The sequence below is a fragment of the Myxocyprinus asiaticus genome, chromosome 11, assembly GCF_019703515.2.
Source record: "Myxocyprinus asiaticus isolate MX2 ecotype Aquarium Trade chromosome 11, UBuf_Myxa_2, whole genome shotgun sequence".
Lineage (NCBI taxonomy): Eukaryota > Metazoa > Chordata > Actinopteri > Cypriniformes > Catostomidae > Myxocyprinus > Myxocyprinus asiaticus.
In genome coordinates this window covers 26,014,689-26,034,494 of record NC_059354.1, presented here as the reverse complement: position 1 = coordinate 26,034,494, position 19,806 = coordinate 26,014,689, and the positions used below count along the sequence as shown (strand labels likewise).

General features: G+C 38.3%; 1 protein-coding gene across 3 annotated transcripts in view; it reads right to left on the bottom strand.

Moving 5' to 3' along the window:
• Positions 1-19,806, bottom strand: part of LOC127448380 (zinc transporter ZIP10-like) — a 43,182-nt gene that overhangs the window by 3,316 nt on the left and 20,060 nt on the right. For all 3 annotated transcript variants that reach the window (XM_051710856.1, XM_051710855.1, XM_051710857.1), the window contains 8 exons: positions 15,147-16,412; positions 12,603-12,774; positions 8,923-9,098; positions 8,159-8,332; positions 7,775-7,895; positions 2,417-2,728; positions 2,228-2,308; positions 170-360 (listed from right to left, as the gene is read on the bottom strand). In XM_051710856.1, coding sequence (XP_051566816.1) covers positions 170-360; positions 2,228-2,308; positions 2,417-2,728; positions 7,775-7,895; positions 8,159-8,332; positions 8,923-9,098; positions 12,603-12,774; positions 15,147-16,391 — 2,472 coding nt within the window. In that variant the 5' untranslated portion in view covers positions 16,392-16,412. The remainder of the gene's footprint in view (positions 1-169; positions 361-2,227; positions 2,309-2,416; positions 2,729-7,774; positions 7,896-8,158; positions 8,333-8,922; positions 9,099-12,602; positions 12,775-15,146; positions 16,413-19,806) is intronic.

Genomic DNA, 19,806 nt, shown 5'->3' with positions numbered 1-19,806 from the left:
TCTGGAATGAAATCAAGGTTTTGCTGCATAGCGTAGCAGACCAAAGAAAAGATTGTTACAATGCTACAAAAACTACACATACAGTCCAGCATTACCTCACATCTTGAGCAAAGCTGAGCTTAAATGAGAGACTTTTATGTTAACTGAAGCATTATAACACGTCACTTACCATGTCCACTAATGCCACATAAAGAAACATGCCAGCGGTAACAGCGAAAATCCATCCGGTGACGTTGTACGTGTACTGTCCCACGGCTGTACCAATCACCATGCCTGCATAGGCCATCAGAGCAGAGAGAACGTTGTACACAATAGCTTGCTTCACTGACATTCCAGCCTTCAATAAAACAGCAAAGTCTCCTGGAACAGAAACAAAAGCAAACCGAAATGTTCACTATTAATGTACAACAATAAAGAACAGTTCCGCAATATGGAAGAATTCGTTCGATTTTGCTCTAGAGTATTAGGTTTACCAATACTAATTACTGCTGTGAGAACTGGCAGTCTTCTTCAATCTTTCAGAAAAACAGGAAAGACTCTTTATTCAGCCTGCTTCTACTATCCTTTCCTGCTAATTACTGAATATATTTGAGAGAGGATTTCATATCCATCAATTCTGAAGCTGTTTGTTCGAGCTTCTGTCCTTTCTAAGCTCCAGTCCAAACCTTTGCTCTGTGCCACCTGGCTCAATTAAAACAGTCGTCTAAGGCAATTAACAGCACTGCAGGGTGGTGCTCTGTCTTTTGCCAGACACAGCATGGGGTGTCTGTACTCTTAGACGAAGAGAGATGCTTCATCAAACAATATTAGCGTTAGAAGAATCAAGTCCTGTCAACCCCACTGGATGGCAGACAGAATAATTAATAAACATCAAATGGAAGAGAAAACACAATTAAATTAAATTAAAGTATTCCGTGAAACACAAAAACAGATGTTAGTCAGAATGTTAGGGACTGACAACCTCAGTCACCATTTACTTTTACTGTATAAGAAAGAGCGTCATTCTTCAAAAATGTTTCCTCGTGTTTAAAAAAAATAAAATATATAAATATAAACACACACACAAACACACACACACACACACCCACACACACATGGTCAAAAGTTTTGAAACAAACTCATTCTTTATTACAATTTTTTTCTTCACATTTTAGAATAATACTTAAGTCATCAAAACTATGGAATAACATAAATGGAACTATGGGAATTATGTTGTGACTAAACAAAATCCAAAATAAATAAAAACTGTGTTATTGAAAAAAAAAAAAGCTTTGAGAAGCTGCTTTTAAAGGTGCTCTACAAAATAAAATGTATTATTATATTTTAGCATCTTCAAAGTACTCACCCTTTGCCTAGAATTTGCAGACATGTACTCTTGACATTTTCTCAACCAACTTCTTGAGGTATCACCCTGGTATGCTTTTTAAACAGTATTGGAGTTCCCATCTATGTTGGGCACTTATTGACTGCTTTTCTTTATTATTTGGTCCAAGTCATTAATTTCAAAAAGGTTTTTTTTATTTTTTATTACATTTTAGTTTTATAATGAAATAAATTAATATAGTGGCACAATTATATTTTTGTCTACAAAACTAATTTCAAACATTTAGGCATACGCCTTCAGATCAAAAGATTTTTCAGTCAAACGTTTCAAAAGTTTTGACCGGTTGTGTGTGTGTGTGTGTATGTATATATATATATATATATATATATATATATATATATATATATATACAGAGAGAGAGAGAGAGAGAGAGAGAGAGAGAGAGAGAAAATAATAAATTAAAAATAGTAATAAAATACTATTTTAAAAGTGAATTGGGTTTGGATCATCATGAGGGCTTGTAAATTTGACAATTTAAATTAGTGGGTGAACTATTCCTTTAAAGCAGAGTGTAGGCAGACAGCTGGAGTACTCCTTGAAGTTCCCGAATTTATGTCAATAGATGTCGATAATGGATAAAGGGCACATCACTGCCAATGAAATGTCACTGCTCACAGAACGACTGCAGCACAGCAAGAGGGCTTGAATGTCTTCTCTGATAAGCTGCTGTCACCCTAAAGCTAGACCTGACCTCTTTCATTATGAAAGCGCATTACATGTTGATATCTTTTTCTGGGTTTTTTTTTTACTTATACTGCATACCTGGAGGTAAAGAGAGTGCATCTGCTACAAACATTCCAATATTTTACGTCTCTACATTCTGCGATTGATTTTGCCACTTACCCAGTTCATGGGGTAGTTCATGACAGAACACAGCTACTGAAGTGCTGATGCCTCCTGTAATATTAGCACTAAAAGCAGCACCTGAAAGCAAGAAACAGTTCCTCAGTTTATACTTCAGAATCCCTTCTGTAAAACAAACTACTCCAACTAGTTCGTTCTGGTTTTACAGATCATTGTACACAAACTGACCTATGGCGAGTCCATCACTAAAATTATGCATGCCATCTCCCATGATGACCATCCATGCTATGCTGGCGATTCCTGCATCTTTCATCTCCTGGTCAGAGTGGCAGTGCCCATGATGGGAGTGTCCATGCCCATGTCCGTGTCCATGCTTTTTTGTCTTGGCCTTTGGCCCACTGTCCTCTGCTGTTTTTACTGCCCCCTTGTAGGGGTGTTCGGAATCAGAGATGGCCAGCGGCATATTGCTGGACGAATCCAAAGGCTGCAGCTCTGTTATCTGAGTGTCATTGTGCCCAGCTTCATATGCCATACCTTCTCCTGCATAAAAATGGGAAATGGAATGAGTTTGGTTCCTACACTTTTTGACTAATCAATTTCCTTTTCCATAAACTCCAGCAGTTTGTGATGACTGGGTCATTAAAAATCATTAAAATTCCTGTGGATTCCCTAATAAATCATTCAGAGCTTTTTATAAACCTATCTGACCAATTCATTTGACAAGATCTGACTCAAAATAATGTTTCCCTAACAAATCAGTCATAACTGTGGTATCAGATATAAGTTTCCCTCTACCAAAGAGCAATATTAAGTTGATTAATTATTTTAAAGCAGTGCATAAATATAGAAACTAGGGCTGTAAATTGGTTCATTTTTAAAGGAATAGTTCACCCAAACATGAAAATTCTCTCATCATTTACTCACACTCATGCCATCCCAGATATCTATGACTTTCATTCATCTGCTGAACACAAATGAAGATTTTTAGAAGAATATCTCAGCTCTGTAGGTCCATACAATTCAAGTGAATGGGCCACAATTTTGAAGCTCCAAAATCCACATAAGGGCATCATAAAAGTACTCCAGACTACTCCAGTGGTTAAATCAATGTCATCTGAAGCGATATGATAGGTGTGGGTGAGAAATAGATAAATATTTAAGTCCTTTTTTTTAAACTATAAATTCTCCTCCCTGCTCAGTCAATCCCCACTTCAGTTTCACTTTCCCATTCTTCTTCTTCTTCTGTTTTTTGTGATTCACAGTTTTAAAGCATATCACATTTTGGCACCCATTCATTTCCATTGTGAGAACCTACACAGCTGAAATGTTCTTTAAAAAAATCTTCATCTGTGTTCTGTAGAAGAAAGTCATACACATCTGGGATGCCAGGAGGGAGAGAAAATCATGAGAATTTAAATTTTTGGTTGAACTATTCCGTTAATCAAATGAATTACACGTTACACTGGTTATCAGCATGTTTTATAAATGGCACATTTTTAGGATGCTGTGTCAAGTAAAATGAAGTTTTAAAACTAAACTTAAAAAAAAAAAAAAAACATCTCTCCAAACCCCTGCACTCTGCATCTTCCAGCTGTCTTTGAATAGCTGGCGGTTTGTTGCCTCTACATCTGCATGTTGTCTGCATAGCTGGAGTTGGAGACTATTACCTGCTGACTGCAAGTCGCAAAAAATGAAGGTAGTAAATCAAGCTTAACTTTCTCTGTTGGTAGGAACATTTGTTTTTTATGGAATTTGCATACAGTCAGGGTGCATGATTAATTGCCTTATTTTTTTAGCACATTATGTTTTATATAATTAATCACATTGAATTAACACCAAATCAACAGATATAAGAAAAACATATTAATTGTAGACATGTTTTAATCTTAACTAGTGCTAAAAGGTCAATATTTTTTTTTTTATTGCGACTAAATCAAATCATTTTTCATAGTTAGTCTCAGATTTTTAAAGTGCTGAGATATGACTCTTTATACTTATTTTCCTGTCAAAATGCATTTATTTCCTTTTTAGGAAAGAAAACCAAACAATATGTAACTAGTGGTGCACCGATCAGGAAATTTGAGGCTTATACCAATCTCCGATTTTTTAACACTAAGATCAGCCGACACCGATTTTTTCTTTAAGTGCCCTTTGCCACACTTTTGTAAGTTATATGCTGCAGTTATATGTTTATGCCCCACAAAGTAAAATTATGGTAACACTTTACAAAAAGTTTCCAATTGTTAACATTATTTAACAACATTATTGTAGTTAACATGAACTAATGAACTTAATGTTAGTTACAACATATACTAAAACATTCTTTAAATCAAAAGTTGTATTTGTTAATGCACATTAATGCACTATGAACTAACAATGAACAACTCTATTTTTATTAACTAACATTATGATTAATAAATACTGTAAAAATATATTGTTCATTGTTTGTTCACGATACCTAATGCATTAACTAATGTTAAAGAAATGAAACCTTTTTATTAAGTGTTACCAAAATTACATTGTGAATTGCTAACAATTATTTGTATTGAAAGCAGCTCTAAAACTGCTCCAGTGAGAAATCATTAATATCTATGGTTTATTTACTGTCTTTGGTGTCTTGCTGTAACACAAATCACTAATTATTAAGCAAATACGTGAAGACGCGGTGCCGTTATTGAAGGTTAAATGGTTACATCTGTTATTAGTGGTATTGTGACCAACATTAATCTGATTTAAATTGGGATCCTGACAGAATAGCACTGAGATGAGTGACTGATGATGAGATATTAAGAGCACCTGGAGAGCACGCATGTTTGATTGACACAGAGAGCGCTCATGTTAAAGAGAGTAACGCTAAAAGCACTCATGATCAGATCACTCAAACAGTCTCTATCGCACCACACAACGTCTGATTGTCACGACTCGCGTTACATCACGTGTACTCAGATTTGTATTTGCATGTTTCTTTGTTGTTTAATTAATTTTTAAACACATTAGCAGCCTCTTTATCCTCTTCCTGCTCACTGTGCAGCGAGTCAGAATAACAACGGTAATGACTCTAGAAAATGGGCAACTTAATATTAATACACGTGTAATTCTTAAACATTTTTAAAAACAAAACGGCAAATTCATGTGAATTACATCATCTCTGAAAGTTTAAATTTATGAACGCTTAGAATTGCCACCAACTCACCCTCCAAAGGCCACTCTGTCATGCTTCAAGGGCTGAGCAAGCGCTCATTCATTAGAGTAGCAGTGTATGTGTGATTCCCTGTGTGCTGCAAAAAAGATCGGCCCTGATTCTAGGCATGATCGGCCGATCGCGAATTTAAGACGAATATTGGCTGATTTCGATCAGTGGCCAATCGATCGGTGCACCCCTAACAATAATGCTTTATTAATATTATCTATACAAAGCCTTCCAAAGTATAAAGATGCACTTAAATGCACTACAGCACCAATTCAAGTAACAATAAACGTTTCCCATTGTCTAAGTGGGAGGTTGACTAAATGAAAGAACTAGTCCCTATAGGTTGGGTATTCAATGCAATGCACATTAAATCTTCTGAACTCACATTCTCCACAGTATTAATCAGCAGGCAAACTGTGGCTATCCACTTTGCTATAGCAATCGTAAAACCGCATTCATGATTTACAGGTGCATCTCAATAAATTAGAATGTCGTGGAAAAGTTCATTTATTTCAGTAATTCAACTCAAATTGTGAAACTCGTGTATTAAATAAATTCAATGCACACAGACTGAAGTAGTTTAAGTCTTTGGTTCTTTTAATTGTGATGATTTTGGCTCACATTTAACAAAAACCCACCAATTCACTATCTCAAAAAATTAGAATACATCATAAGACCAATATAAAAAAACATTTTTAGTGAATTGTTGGCCTTCTGGAAAGTATGTTCATTTACTGTATATGTACTCAATACTTGGTAGGGGCTCCTTTTGCTTTAATTACTGCCTCAATTCGGCGTGGCATGGAGGTGATCAGTTTGTGGCACTGCTGAGGTGGTATGGAAGCCCAGGTTTCTTTGACAGTGGACTTCAGCTCATCTGCATTTTTTGGTCTCTTGTTTCTCATTTTCCTCTTGACAATACCCCATAGATTATCTATGGGGTTCAGGTCTGGTGAGTTTGCTGGCCAGTCAAGCACACCAACACCATGGTCATTTAACCAACTTTTGGTGCTTTTGGCAGTGTGGGCAGGTGCCAAATCCTGCTGGAAAATGAAATCAGCATCTTTAAAAAGCTGGTCAGCAGAAGGAAGCATGAAGTGCTCCAAAATGTCTTGGTAAATGGGTGCAGTGACTTTGGTTTTCAAAAAACACAATGGACCAACACCAGCAGATGACATTGCACCCCAAATCATCACAGACTGTGGAAACTTAACACTGGACTTCAAGCAACTTGGGCTATGAGCTTCTCCACCCTTCCTCCAGACTCTAGGACCTTGGTTTCCAAATGAAATACAAAACTTGCTCTCATCTGAAAAGAGGACTTTGGACCACTGGGCAACAGTCCAGTTCTTCTTCTCCTTAGCCCAGGTAAGACGCCTCTGACGTTGTCTGTGGTTCAGGAGTGGCTTAACAAGAGGAATACGACAACTGTAGCCAAATTCCTTGACATGTCTGTGTGTGGTGGCTCTTGATGCCTTGACCCCAGCCTCAGTCCATTCCTTGTGAAGTTCACCCAAATTCTTGAATCGATTTTGCTTGACAATCATAAGGCTGCGGTTCTCTCGGTTGGTTGTGCATCTTTTTCTTCCACACTTTTCCCTTCCACTCAACTTTCTGTTAACATGCTTGGATACAGCACTCTGTGAACAGCCAGCTTCTTTGGCAATGAATGTTTGTGGCTTACCCTCCTTGTGAAGGGTGTCAGTGATTGTCTTCTGGACAACTGTCAGATCAGCAGTCTTCCCCATGATTGTGTAGCCTAGTGAACCAAACTGAGAGACCATTTTGAAGGCTCAGGAGACCTTTGCAGGTGTTTTGAGTTGATTAACTGATTGGCATGTCACCATATTCTAATTTTTTGAGATAGTGAATTGGTGGGTTTTTGTTAAATGTGAGCCAAAATCATCACAATTAAAAGAACCAAAGACTTAAACTACTTCAGTCTGCGTGCATTGAATTTATTTAATACACGAGTTTCACAATTTGAGTTGAATTACTGAAATAAATGAACTTTTCCACGACATTCTAATTTATTGAGATGCACCTGTATATCATAAACGCAATTGTCAAGTTCTTCTTTGGACTCCACATGTTGACAGCTCTACTTTAACAGTTTATTAATTCCCATTACTTTTATGGTCTTGAAGAATTATTATTATTTTTTATTTTTTTATTGCCTGATATTTGCAGGTGCTCCAAGATTTTCTGTGGGTACCTTCTGAAAATGACTGCATTACATATGCTTGGTTTTTATACAGCTTTGATTCTCACAGTATCCTCAATAAGGGTTCAGTATATTAGCAAAAACTCCAAAGAAGCTCCATGAAATCAACGCTTGCAACTTAACACACAAATATACCATGCTGGGAGATCTGATGAAGAAATGGAGAACCCACCCTCTGTTAAAGGTTTCAGATGGAGCCACTCAGCATCTGAACGCCTGTTGAGTTTGTGGTCTGACAATTTACTCCCGATCTTTGCCTGTTCTCCTTTTTTCTTCTTCTGGCAGAGTCCTCCCTGTGGAGAGCATAAACAGAAAAAAGTGCTTAGAAGAACTAAGCTCTGAAAAACCAAGCTTGCTTTGCTGCACTGCCACCAAAAGCCCTTCCATCTGCAGCAATTATGGAATATATTTCAGTCTACCACTCCTGGAGCTGTGTTCTCTGCTCTGTTAGTCCTGAACATCCGTGTGGGAAGTACAAGCAACTTTCTTGCCATTTCCTGATAACTGTATAATGTTTTGTGCTTTCCTGTATTTACAGTGTTGAGATGTCTCTCACCCTTTGGTCACTGTAGTGTTTGAACATGCCAATGCAATGCTCGATGATGAAGAGGAGGTAGATTCCAGCTAGTGCAGTCAGTCCTTTCCAAACACCATCAAACTTTGTCAGAAGATCCTCTTCATGTTCTTCCTCCATGAGCCCTCCATGACTGTGATCATGGCCCCCCTGAGACTGCAAGGTGTAGCAACCAACTTTAACATTCACACAGTAAATGAGAAATGTGCACTGAAAAGCTTGTCTGTGTAGTACAAAGTATAGAGGTGGAGCAGAGTGGAAGCAAAACAGCGAAGCAGTGCAATTTTGCCTGTAGCAAAGAGCGCTTTTCTAAAGTATTCAACCAATAGCGCTCCATCGTGACTGTAAAAGGTTAAGGGGCTAATGTGAAGGTGCCAAAGCATGAAACTTTATCCAGGTATTGTTTATTATTAAATAAATCTTGTGGCCAGACATTAGTGATATTAAAAAACAAATATTTTCAAAATATTACTATGTAACTAGTCGCTAGTTCTGCTATGGAGTGAACACTGAGCAGGGTTTCTCTAATCAGTTTGTGAGGAGTTGGAGTGGAGTGATTACAGAACTCTTTTGAGTGGGGACTGAAATCGCTCCACTTCAGTAACATACTTTGGTGTAGTATGAATCTTTGCAATAGATAAATGCTCTAAACCACACTAACATATTCCAGCTGCAGGCCCCACAACCTCTAGTTTACATTAAAATGTCCTTTGTTTGCCATGTTTGTCCCTAAAGAATGAACTCACATGAGGCAGTAGATGCAATAAAGCATCACCGCTGAGGGTGCCCACAGCCAGAGCCACCAGGAAGGTCAAGAGAAACTTGAAGCAGGACTGGTTAAGGATGGGCACCAGAATCACTCCCAGTAGAGACAGCAGACTGATGATGGTGATAGACACAAAACCCCACATCCAGATCCACCCTGCAAAAATACATACAGCAGCAGTGGGTAAGATTGGAACACTTACATCTAGACTTAAAGATTTAAATCCAAAAAAGTCCTTTACTGAAAATGCAGTTGAACACTCAACATTTGCAGCATTCGCCATGTCTAAAGCAAATGTTCAGTAACTGTAACAACAAGTCTAAATGTACACATCTGTTTGCTTTCTTTATTAGATAGCAAATTAGACCGATAGAGAGATCCATAGACAATATTTTTTGGTCAATGTTTTTTATCCAAAGAGACTTACAGTACATTCTATGTATCCATTTTATCAGTATGTGTGTTGCCTGGTAATCGACTCCACAACCTTTGTATTGCAAACACTATGCTCTACCAGCTGAGCTACAAGAACAACATGAGTGAATATAGTTTGATATATATAAAAGTATTTATTTTTTCTCTTAAGATGAGAGCATATTGTTCATAAGTACTATGGATGTGCACGAATAATCGAGTAATAGAGTGCTCATTCTGCACCAACTACTCAAGTATTAAAAGCACTACTCGAATATCACACATTCATTTTCCTTTACGCATTTCCCTACCGTGAGCAGCACTGAATTACACTGTTTTCTCTCTGAATCTCTCGCAGTTACAATTTAGTCCACTGGGAGGCGCTGCGGTCTGCAGACACGTGTTGTTGATGTGGATGAATGAGAAGATATAATGGCGTTTTTTTCAGATTAACATTTTTATTGGTTGCTCCTCAAACATGACACATAAAGCAAAACATTAATATACAGAGTTAACCATTATCCCCCTTAAACCCCACTGTTCACTTCCCCCCTCTCGATCCCCAACAAACACCCCTGTGGCCAATATATTATATATATATATATATATATATATATATATATATATATATATATATATATATGAAATAATAATAATAAATGTTTACTTATCAATGTAATGACTCCCCTGCTCTTACTTGAGCCAGCACTAAAGAAAACATGTCCACCCCATATCTTCCCAAACTGTTCAGCTTCCTGTGGGGAAAGATGCATTTCTTGAAGAAACACTATATCATATTTCTTACGTTTAAGAAAAGAAATAACCTTCCTTTTTTTTATGGGGTGCCCCAACCCATTCCACGTGGAGAGAGACAATCCACTCATGTTAACAATGACATTTTGGCATATTAGAAAAAAATAGATTGTGTGTCAAAAATAAAAATATAAAGACCACATTCCAACATTAGTGCAACAATCAACCCCCGAAATAAAACAGAAAAAGAAAAATGTGCACATTTACCCCATGCACGACAGCGCCAACCAGTGTCCATCCCTCTAAACTCAAACAGTCCATCTACGCCTACGAGAGCCCCCACGACAGCTTTGCCGTCGGATTGCTCAAGTCCAGTACTTCTGTACAAAAATGTGTAAAACAGAATTACACAACACAGGATCATCTATAAAACAAACTCCAGCCAATAAGCGGAATAAACACAAAACAAATTAATGTAGATTCATCCACTTAATTGTCCCGAAGGTGTGTTCCTCCACAAAACAAGCTGCTAGCGGAACCAGCCCAAAAAAAAAAAAAAAAAAAAAAAAACGGCCCGTTCACTTCTTCGGGCAGTCAAACTCACTCCAATGTCCTGTAAGAAATATTCAACAAAACCAACTTCAGCCAACAGGGGGCATAAGCACTCTAAATGAGCAAATTCATCCACAAGCTGTCCAGAAGAAATTATATTACACAAAACAAACTCCAGCCGCTAGGCGGAACCAGCACAAAAAGAAACGAAAAGGCGCTTCGAGTGAATGTTCAATGAGTCGGTCCACTAGGCGGCAACACGAAAATCACCAAATGGCTTACTCACTCCAATGTTTTTATGAAGGACGGTGCTTGCTGTGGGCATGTAAATTCTCTACAGCCATCCTTAGTATCTATTCTCAGTTTGGCCAGGAACATCAGTGCAAAAGCGACCTTCCATTGATGTAAGAGTTTCTTGCATTCCTTGAATCGATCACATTTCACTCGTCGAATTCGCAAAGTCTGGGAACAAGAAAACGTTGTGGTTCTTCCAAGAAAGCTTTCCTTTACTCCTCGCCCCGCGTAACATAAGATCTTTATCGGATGATCTCAGAAATTTGGCCAGAATTGATCGGGGCCTGTCTCCCTCCGCGGATCTGCGAGCCGGGACCCTGTGAGTTCACTTAATTTCCAGCTATGTTGAGCAGTCTCGGGAAGAGCTCATCTAGGAATTTCAACATTTCTCGGCCTTCCTCATGCTCAGGAATCCAACAATTCGGACGTTGTTTCATCAATTCCGATTCTCCAAATCCTCCAGTTTTTCCTAAACGTGTTCCAAATCTACTTTGGTCGCTAGCAGATTAGCAGCTAATTCCCTCTCCGATGACTCCAGATAACTGATCAGTTTTTCGACGTCCGACAATCTTGTAACCAACTCAGAGAATTTCGTCTCCATGGAAGTGATCGATCGACATATCACAGCAAGATCCTCCAAGTCTGCAACGAACTTCGTCAGCATTGCCGACACGTTCATCAATTCATACCGGATTTCTTTCAGTTCACCGTACGAATTGAGTCCGGGGCTTCTGGCCTGCCGATGCGGGGAATCAGCTTGAGCAGGTAAGTGTCTTTTATTGTCTCCAGAGCCCTAGGATTTTTAATTTTTTGACATATCGTCTTCCTAGAACAGTTAAGAATCAGGGTGTATCGAATCTCACCGGTTTATGACACAAATAGTAATAAAACGAGCAAAGTGCGCAGAGCCCGCCGTTCACACATCCACTCCTCGCACGGCGTCACGCAACTCCTATATAATGCCGTCTTTGATGTATGTATGTTTTCACACACTAACACAAGTGTGGCAATGCTTGTAAAATGTTGATTCTTATTGAATTCTACTCTTTTTGTATTCGGTTCTTGTTGGAGTCAGGAAACAATCAGACGAGGATCAGCTTTTATTAGTGGAAAGAAAATGCGAAGCGAACTCGGAAGCTGATCAGACCAGTATGTGTTAAATCTCTGAACGCATGCAGAGCACATTTGATAAAAAAAGCCTACTTTCACCACTTGTTTTTCTGAATAATAACACGTGAAATGATCAAAATGTGATCGCCTTTATGTATAATCAGAGTTTATATCAGTGCATTACCCTGATGCCATCAGTATTGGTTTCTATGTAAACTCTGGGTGAGTGCAAATGTTTTTAGTTATTATTTAATCTTTTTTGTTTTCCATATTTATGAATGCATATTGACCATTACATTTTTTTTCCCAAAAGAAAAGTAGTTTGTTGACATTTAAACCTTTCTTGGTAACATATGTGAATAAAACAAAATATAAGTTTCACATTCGTGTCAAATGTGTTTTTTTTAACATTCATTTTAATTTTACGAGTAATCAGGTACTCGTTTTTGTGTGGGTTAGAGTACATGACTACAGAATTACTTGAAAATGCCCAACCCTTATAGGTACAGGAATATATTAGCACAGGATCACTTGTACCTGAAGATGCTGTATCTTGGGCATTAGCCTCGACATGATGGTAATGAAGGATGCAGTAGCGTCTGTCTATCTGGTAGAGCAGTGCTGGACATAAATATGTAAACTGCACTGGAGAGATGAGAGACTCTGAGCTCAGTCCATACTGGTGCAACAGCTGCGTTAAATTCAGACACTGAGAGAAAAAATATAAAAAGGTAAATTTTGCTAAGCCTTTGTCCTTGAATAATTTATCAACCTTTACAAAACAAATCATAAATCTATATATAACATATCTAATATTAGAACTTGGGATGTGCAAAACAAAACATTTTCAAAACCTCACCGTTGCACGCATGCATACTTCAGAGAAAAAACCTTATTTGACGTTTTCCTTAAAATATTCAATTACCCATTGGGTCATGTATAATTGGACAGACAGATTGAGTACACAAAAACAAACTGTATCTTGTCTAAGACGGCACATGTAAAAATACTATGTGTTAAATTAAAATTAGGCTGATTATGGTTCATGTTGCATTTCTTAGAGATATACTGATGCTAACCACAGCCCTTCAATCTGATAACTGACAAAAGGATGACTTTTTACTGCCAAAACTATAGTCAAAATAGTCCTCACAAAAAAAAAAAAAAAAAATTTAAGGCAGTGAATTTGCTACTAGGTCAGTGGTTTGATGGCCACTACAAAGTAAAAAACAAACAAAACAACAAAAGACAAACTCACAATTTGACCCCACTATTAGACAAGATTTTTGGACAGCTAATTGATCATCCTGACCCATCCCTAATAGAACAACTAAGAAACTAACAACAACTAAGAAAAACGATTTCAAACAAATAATTACAGTGCATCCGGAAAGTATTCACAGCACTTCACTTTTTCCACATTTTGTTACATTACAGCCTTATTCCAAAATTGATTAAATTCATTATTTTCCTCAAAATTCTACAAACTATACCCCATAATGACAACGTGAAAGAAGTTTGTTTGAAATCTTTGCAAATTTATTAAAAATAAAAAATAAAAATAAATAAATAAATAAAATCACATGTACATAAGTATTCAAAGCCTTTGACATGACACTCAAAATTGAGCTCAGGTGCATCCTGTTTCCAATGATCATCCTTGAGATGTTTCTACAACTTGATTGGAGTCCACCTGTGGTAAATTCAGTTGATTGGACATGATTTGGAAAGGCACACACCTGTCTATATAAGTTCCCACAGTTAACAGCGCATGTCAGAGCACAAACCAAGCCATGAAGTCCAAGGAATTGTCTGTAGACCTCCGAGACAGGATTGTATCGAGGCACAGATCTGGGGAAGGGTACAGAAAAATTTCTGCAGCACTGAAGGTCCCAATAAGCACAGTGGCCTCCATCATCCGTACATGGAAGAAGTTTGGAATCACCAGGACTCTTCCTAGAGCTGGCCGCCCGGCCAAACTGAGCGATCGGGGGAGAAGGGCCTTAGTCAGGGAGGTGACCAAGAACCCGAGCTCCAGTGTTTCTCTGTGGAGAGAGGAGAACAACCATCTCTGCAGCACTCCACCAATCAGGCCTGTATGGTAGAGTGGCCAGACGGAAGCCACTCCTCAGTAAAAGGCACATGACAGCCCGCCTGGAGTTTGCCAAAAGGCGCCTGAAGGACTCTCAGATCATGAGAAACAAAATTCTGTGGTCTGATGAAACAAAGATTGAACTCTTTGGCCTGAATGGCAAGCGTCATGTCTGGAGGAAACTAGGCACCGCTTATCCACTGGCCAATACCATCCCTACAGTGAAGCATGGTGGTGGCAGCATCATGCTGTGGGGATGTTTTTCAGCGGCAGGAACTGGGAGACTAGTCAAGCTCGAGGGAAAGATGAATGCAGCAATGTACAGAGACATCCTTGATGAAAACCTGCTCCAGAGCGCTCTGGACCTCAGACTGGGGCGAAGGTTCATCTTCCAACAGGACAACGACCCTAAGCACACAGCCAAGACAACAAAGGAGTGGCTACGGGACAATTCTGTGAATGTCCTTGTGTGGCCCAGCCAGAGCCCAGACTTGAACCCAATTGAACATCTCTGGAGAGATCTGAAAATGGCTGTGCACTGACGCTCCCCATACAACCTGATGGAGCTTGAGAAGTCCTGCAAAGAAGAATGGGAGAAACTGCCCAAAAATAGGTGTGCCAAGCTTGTAGCATCATACTCAAAAAGACTTGAGGCTGTAATTGGTGCCAAAGGTGCTTCAACAAAGTATTGAGCAAAGGCTGTGAATACTTATGTACATGTGAATTTTTTGTTTTTTATTTTTAATAAATTTGCAAAGATTTCAAACAAACTTCTTTCACATTGTCATTATGGGGTATTGTTTGTAGAATTTTGAGGAAAATAATGAATTTAATCCATTCTGGAATAAGGCTGTAACATAACAAAATGTGGAAAAAGTGAAGCGCTGTGAATACTTTCCGGATGCACTGTATACCACAAATAATTACCAATAAATGAATACCTTACCATTTATTAACTACCACATTTTAGGACAAACATCAAGATGTACCTCCTCATGTTGGTGAAGCACACTATATACATGTGATTTTACAGTAGGATTCATGATCTCTCCTGGCACCTCTCTTCTCCCCCTCTGCAGCTGACCGGAGCTGTGATTCTGGCTGGTGTGCTCATGGTCGTCTCCGCTGTTCTCAGGCTCAGATGAGCCGTCAGTTTGAGTAACCGTGTTGGTGGTCTTGCTTCGGTTCCGCTGGCTTCTGCCTTTCGATGTTCTCCTGTTTCCTCTGGGTTGTGTGGTGGGTAGATCAGTTGGTGTGGAAAGCTGGAATTTATGAGCTGCAACTTTCGGTCTGGGTGTTAGCTGTGGTGTTACCGTGGTGTGGTCCACATTGTCTGGACTGTGCTGGAGATGAGGATGGGGGTGCTTGTGATGATGGTGATCATGATGATGGTGGGTGTTGTCCCCATGTTCACTGTGGTTTTGGTCATGCGTATGGTCTTCACTAAGGTCATTATTTTCATGTGTATGTTCACTAATCTTTTGGTAATGATGGTCATGGTTCAGTTGCTTTGTCACATTACTGTTCTGTTCGTGACTGTGTGTGTGTGAGTGTGTGTGATCATGACCATGGTCATGGTCATGATCTTGAGTCTGAGGACTGTCTATGTCATGTTTGTGGATGTGTCCGTGTTCATGATCACCATCTTTCTCATGATCATGCTGTTGGTTTTCTGATCCACTGTCAGTGGTGCTCCCATCTCCAGTGCCACGTCTGGTAATACAGGGTAGCTCCCCAGCAGGGGTGTTTTCTTCTTCCTCATGGTGGGAGTGTCGGTGAGTGTTATGGGGCTTAAGATGAGGATGAAGATGACTGGCGGAATGAGAGTGCAGGCCTTCCTGAACTTCCAAAATATCTAAGTGGGCCACATGATCGTGTCCCAGATCTTCATGCTCCAGTCCCACAACCTTCACCTCGCCAAGCCCTAAACTCAGCAGCAGACTCTCAAAGCCTTTAAAATCCAGACGGTCCTTCTTGCCATACCTACAGAACAACTGCTGAATGTAGTAATTTTGCTCCTCTGCAGGCTCGCCAAGGTTGCCGTGCACCAACCGGTCTGACAAACCTTCACAGGACGACTCTGAAATCTGCAGGTCACTGTTAACATGTTCATGGTCACCATGGCTGTGCCTGTGGTGATGGTGGTCCCCTCCTTCATGACAGTGACTGCACTGATGGAATAGGAGGGTCAGCATGCATAGAAAGCAGAATCTGGTATGTGTGTGAACTCTCATTGTCTCCTTGCTTGGAAAACCCTATGAAGAAACAGAAATCAAAGAACTCAATCAGGCTTCCCATACTTTTTGACTAATGGATTTTCATAGCCGCTTTTCAACCATTGGGCCGAACTGTTATCATTGCGGAACCGTGCCGTTCCATACCGATCCATGACCGTTTCAGTGACTACTGGATAAGGATTTTGATTCAGACTAATTTGCTAGCAAGTCGTTCAGACAATTTCTTAACTAGTTTAACTGATTCATTAAAAATAACTGACTCAAAAGAACAATTTTCTCACAAAACATCACTATGGCTTGCAATCAAGTTTTATGCTGCATAAGCTCTACACAAGAGCAAAATTAAGCTAGTGAAATATTTTAGATTATGCACAACTAGAACACTGTGTATTCACTATAGACATATATTTTTTGACTTAAGGATTATTAATTTCCATGACTTTTCCAATCCTGGAAACACAATTTAAAAATTCCCTGATAATAACAGATATTTCATGATCATGGGAACTCTAAATAAACAGCTCTTCTACAGACAAAGCCAAGATAATAAATCCCTTTTATCTGATTAATGTTTTTTGTTTGTTTTTTTTTTATCTCAAGAGCCTTCTTACTGTAAGGAAATGTCAAAAAAGGGGCTAATAGATCACAAAAGAGCTAAAAGAGCGCAGAAGAGCTTTAATGGTCCCCCTACAGCAGCTACTGTGAGCCTAGAGGTGAAAGTGTTGTCACTCATATACTAAATGAAACGGAGTCAAGAGACCTCAGCATGAGAAGATTTCATTTTTTAAGAACTGCATGCAAATATATGAGAGCCACAAATAAGAAACATGGTTATGAAATATATCTGGGTGTGAACAAATACTGTGTGCTAAATTCATGAGTGCAAATCTTTCTAAACTCACTGGCAAGCTTGGCAAATCAAAACAAAAATATAAAATGCATTTGGGCAGACAGCGTCAAAGCACATAAAAAGAACAACATTAAACCCCTTTTTTAGCAGCTGTTAGCCAATCAATTGTGCTGGACTGAATTTTAAAGAACACGCAATGGCAGCTGAAGCCATTTTTTAGTGAGGATGTTACGGAAACATGGTATGTACTGAATTGTGTTATACTGCCATAAGATAATCATTTATTAAACTCAACTTCCCTATTGGAAGAAATCACAAGCCAAACAGTTGGAGGTCAATGCAAGGTTGAAAGTACATAAAGATCACACTTGTGGGCTATAATGCATGTTAAAATATTTGTTAGAGCAAATATTGTTTCCAAATATTAAAATAAAAATGCTATTTTATATATTTTAATATTAAAAAACATTTTGGTTATTTGGTTAAGTGTAAATCTAGTGCATTTGAAGTACTAAAAATAATCTGTTCATTTAATACAAAATAATCTGTTATATCCACATGGTTCTTTAGTCAAAAATAATTCAGTGAGCATTACTTACAACAGCCTTGCGCTCCTTCAGCGTTCTAAAGTGTGTGAAATTGAAGGCGTGAAGGTGGTCAAAACATATTATAATTATGGTCCTTCCTCTCGACAACACAGTGTTTATAAACATGAGAGTGGAGTGACCTCTGAACCCTTCAGGAGATATGATGGGGTAGGAGCGCAGCCCATTTAAAGATAATCCTGCCTCACTGTGCTGGCTCAATACGCTCTTTGTTGCTTATATGACATTCAAAAATAGCTGATCATTTTATAAAAAAAATTAACAAAAAAAACAAAAAAAATCTTAAAACCAGCATAGTCATGTGCTGGTGTGCAGAAATATCATGAGACAAAACTACAGGACTAGAACTGTTTCTGTTGGAAACATATGTGATAATGTACAACGAGAAAAAGCATGTGAAATTCAGAGGGGCTCTATCAATAGAAAACAATTCATAAAAACACCATACAATGAAATGTTATTATTTATTAATTATTAATACAATTATTAGGGATGCTCCAGTCAAGATTTTTACAGCCGATATGTTTATTGAATTTCTTGTCATCTGATCGGCTAATACCGATCCGATCACTTAGCCTAACCTTTTTTCAGGAGCTCTGTCGCAAGTTACCGTATTTTCCAAAATAAAGTCGCACCTAGTCAAAACAGCATTGTTTAGAGAAGAAAAACACAGATATGTCACATCTGTATAAGTGGCACTGACGGAGATTACATACAGCAGGCACTAGGACCTGAGAGGAGCCACCCGAGACCCGACTTCCCTTTGCTCAACACAACAGACGCGCTCCAATGTGAAGATTACCTCAGAAAATTTGCATCTCTATGATTTGTAATTTTGTATACAAATAAACAGCTTTAAGTCTGCGAGTAAAACAGTATGACTGTTGTATTCTATTCATTCATTAATGTTAGCGACTGTCTATGTAGATATTTCTGACATTACCCTCTTTGCTGTGCAATAATTATCCAGTTCCCTGACTATAGGGGTGAGTGATATGACCAAATTCTTATATCACGATGTGAATCATTTTACATCACAATAAAGATATACAGTATATCACAATATAGTTAATTTTTACAAAAAAAAAAATATTTTTTAATAAAAATTGGTTTATATATTATATATTACCATACTGTAATGCCTATTTTTGAATAGTCATTTAATTAAGTACTTTATAAATGAAAACAACTTCCTCATATAATTATATCTTTATTTGGAACTTGATAGAGTAAAAAAATAAACAAATAAAAAATAAAATACATTTGGTTTTAAATCAACCATACCATAATGGTAAATTTCACATTATACCACATTTCCGTCTGATGTTGACTAGTATTATTATGTATAAAAACTTCATTTCTAAATTATTTATATGAACACTTCATTTGGCTCTAAATTATTCAAGTTATCACTGTAGATAATATTTGAATATCTGAATGCAAACATGTGTGGTTTGTTTCCTAAATCTAACATCATGCGAACTGAATTTCTTAAGGGTGATGATGTGTAGAAATCTGTATGACAGATGACACATAATTGTTGGTGCATGACACATTTGCGGTTTTCCTCTGCAGTGTTGGTTAGAATTTTGGGCTCTCTCGCAGTTTGAGATGTTTTACTTCCTCCATAGCACTTTAAAGGTAACAAACTCAAAACTCAGTAGAATTCAAAAGGGTCACGCCAGTTTTGAACTTTGTGCCGTGATAGAGAAAAACCGGACTGAGTAGCGTGATCACGCTTTAAGCTCTCCTGTCTGTGGAGCACAAAGGTGAAGCCTGGACTCGTTCACTTTCATGCTTCAGACATAGCACATGTGACAATCACATTAAACACAGCTGCATGTGTCAGATGAGAAGCTTGTTTAATTAGAATGCGAGATGAATGTCACTGAATTTGCTTCAGCGGCCCGAATTTTTGCTTGGGCGTTGCCGAAAAAATTGTCAGTAGCCTACCTGA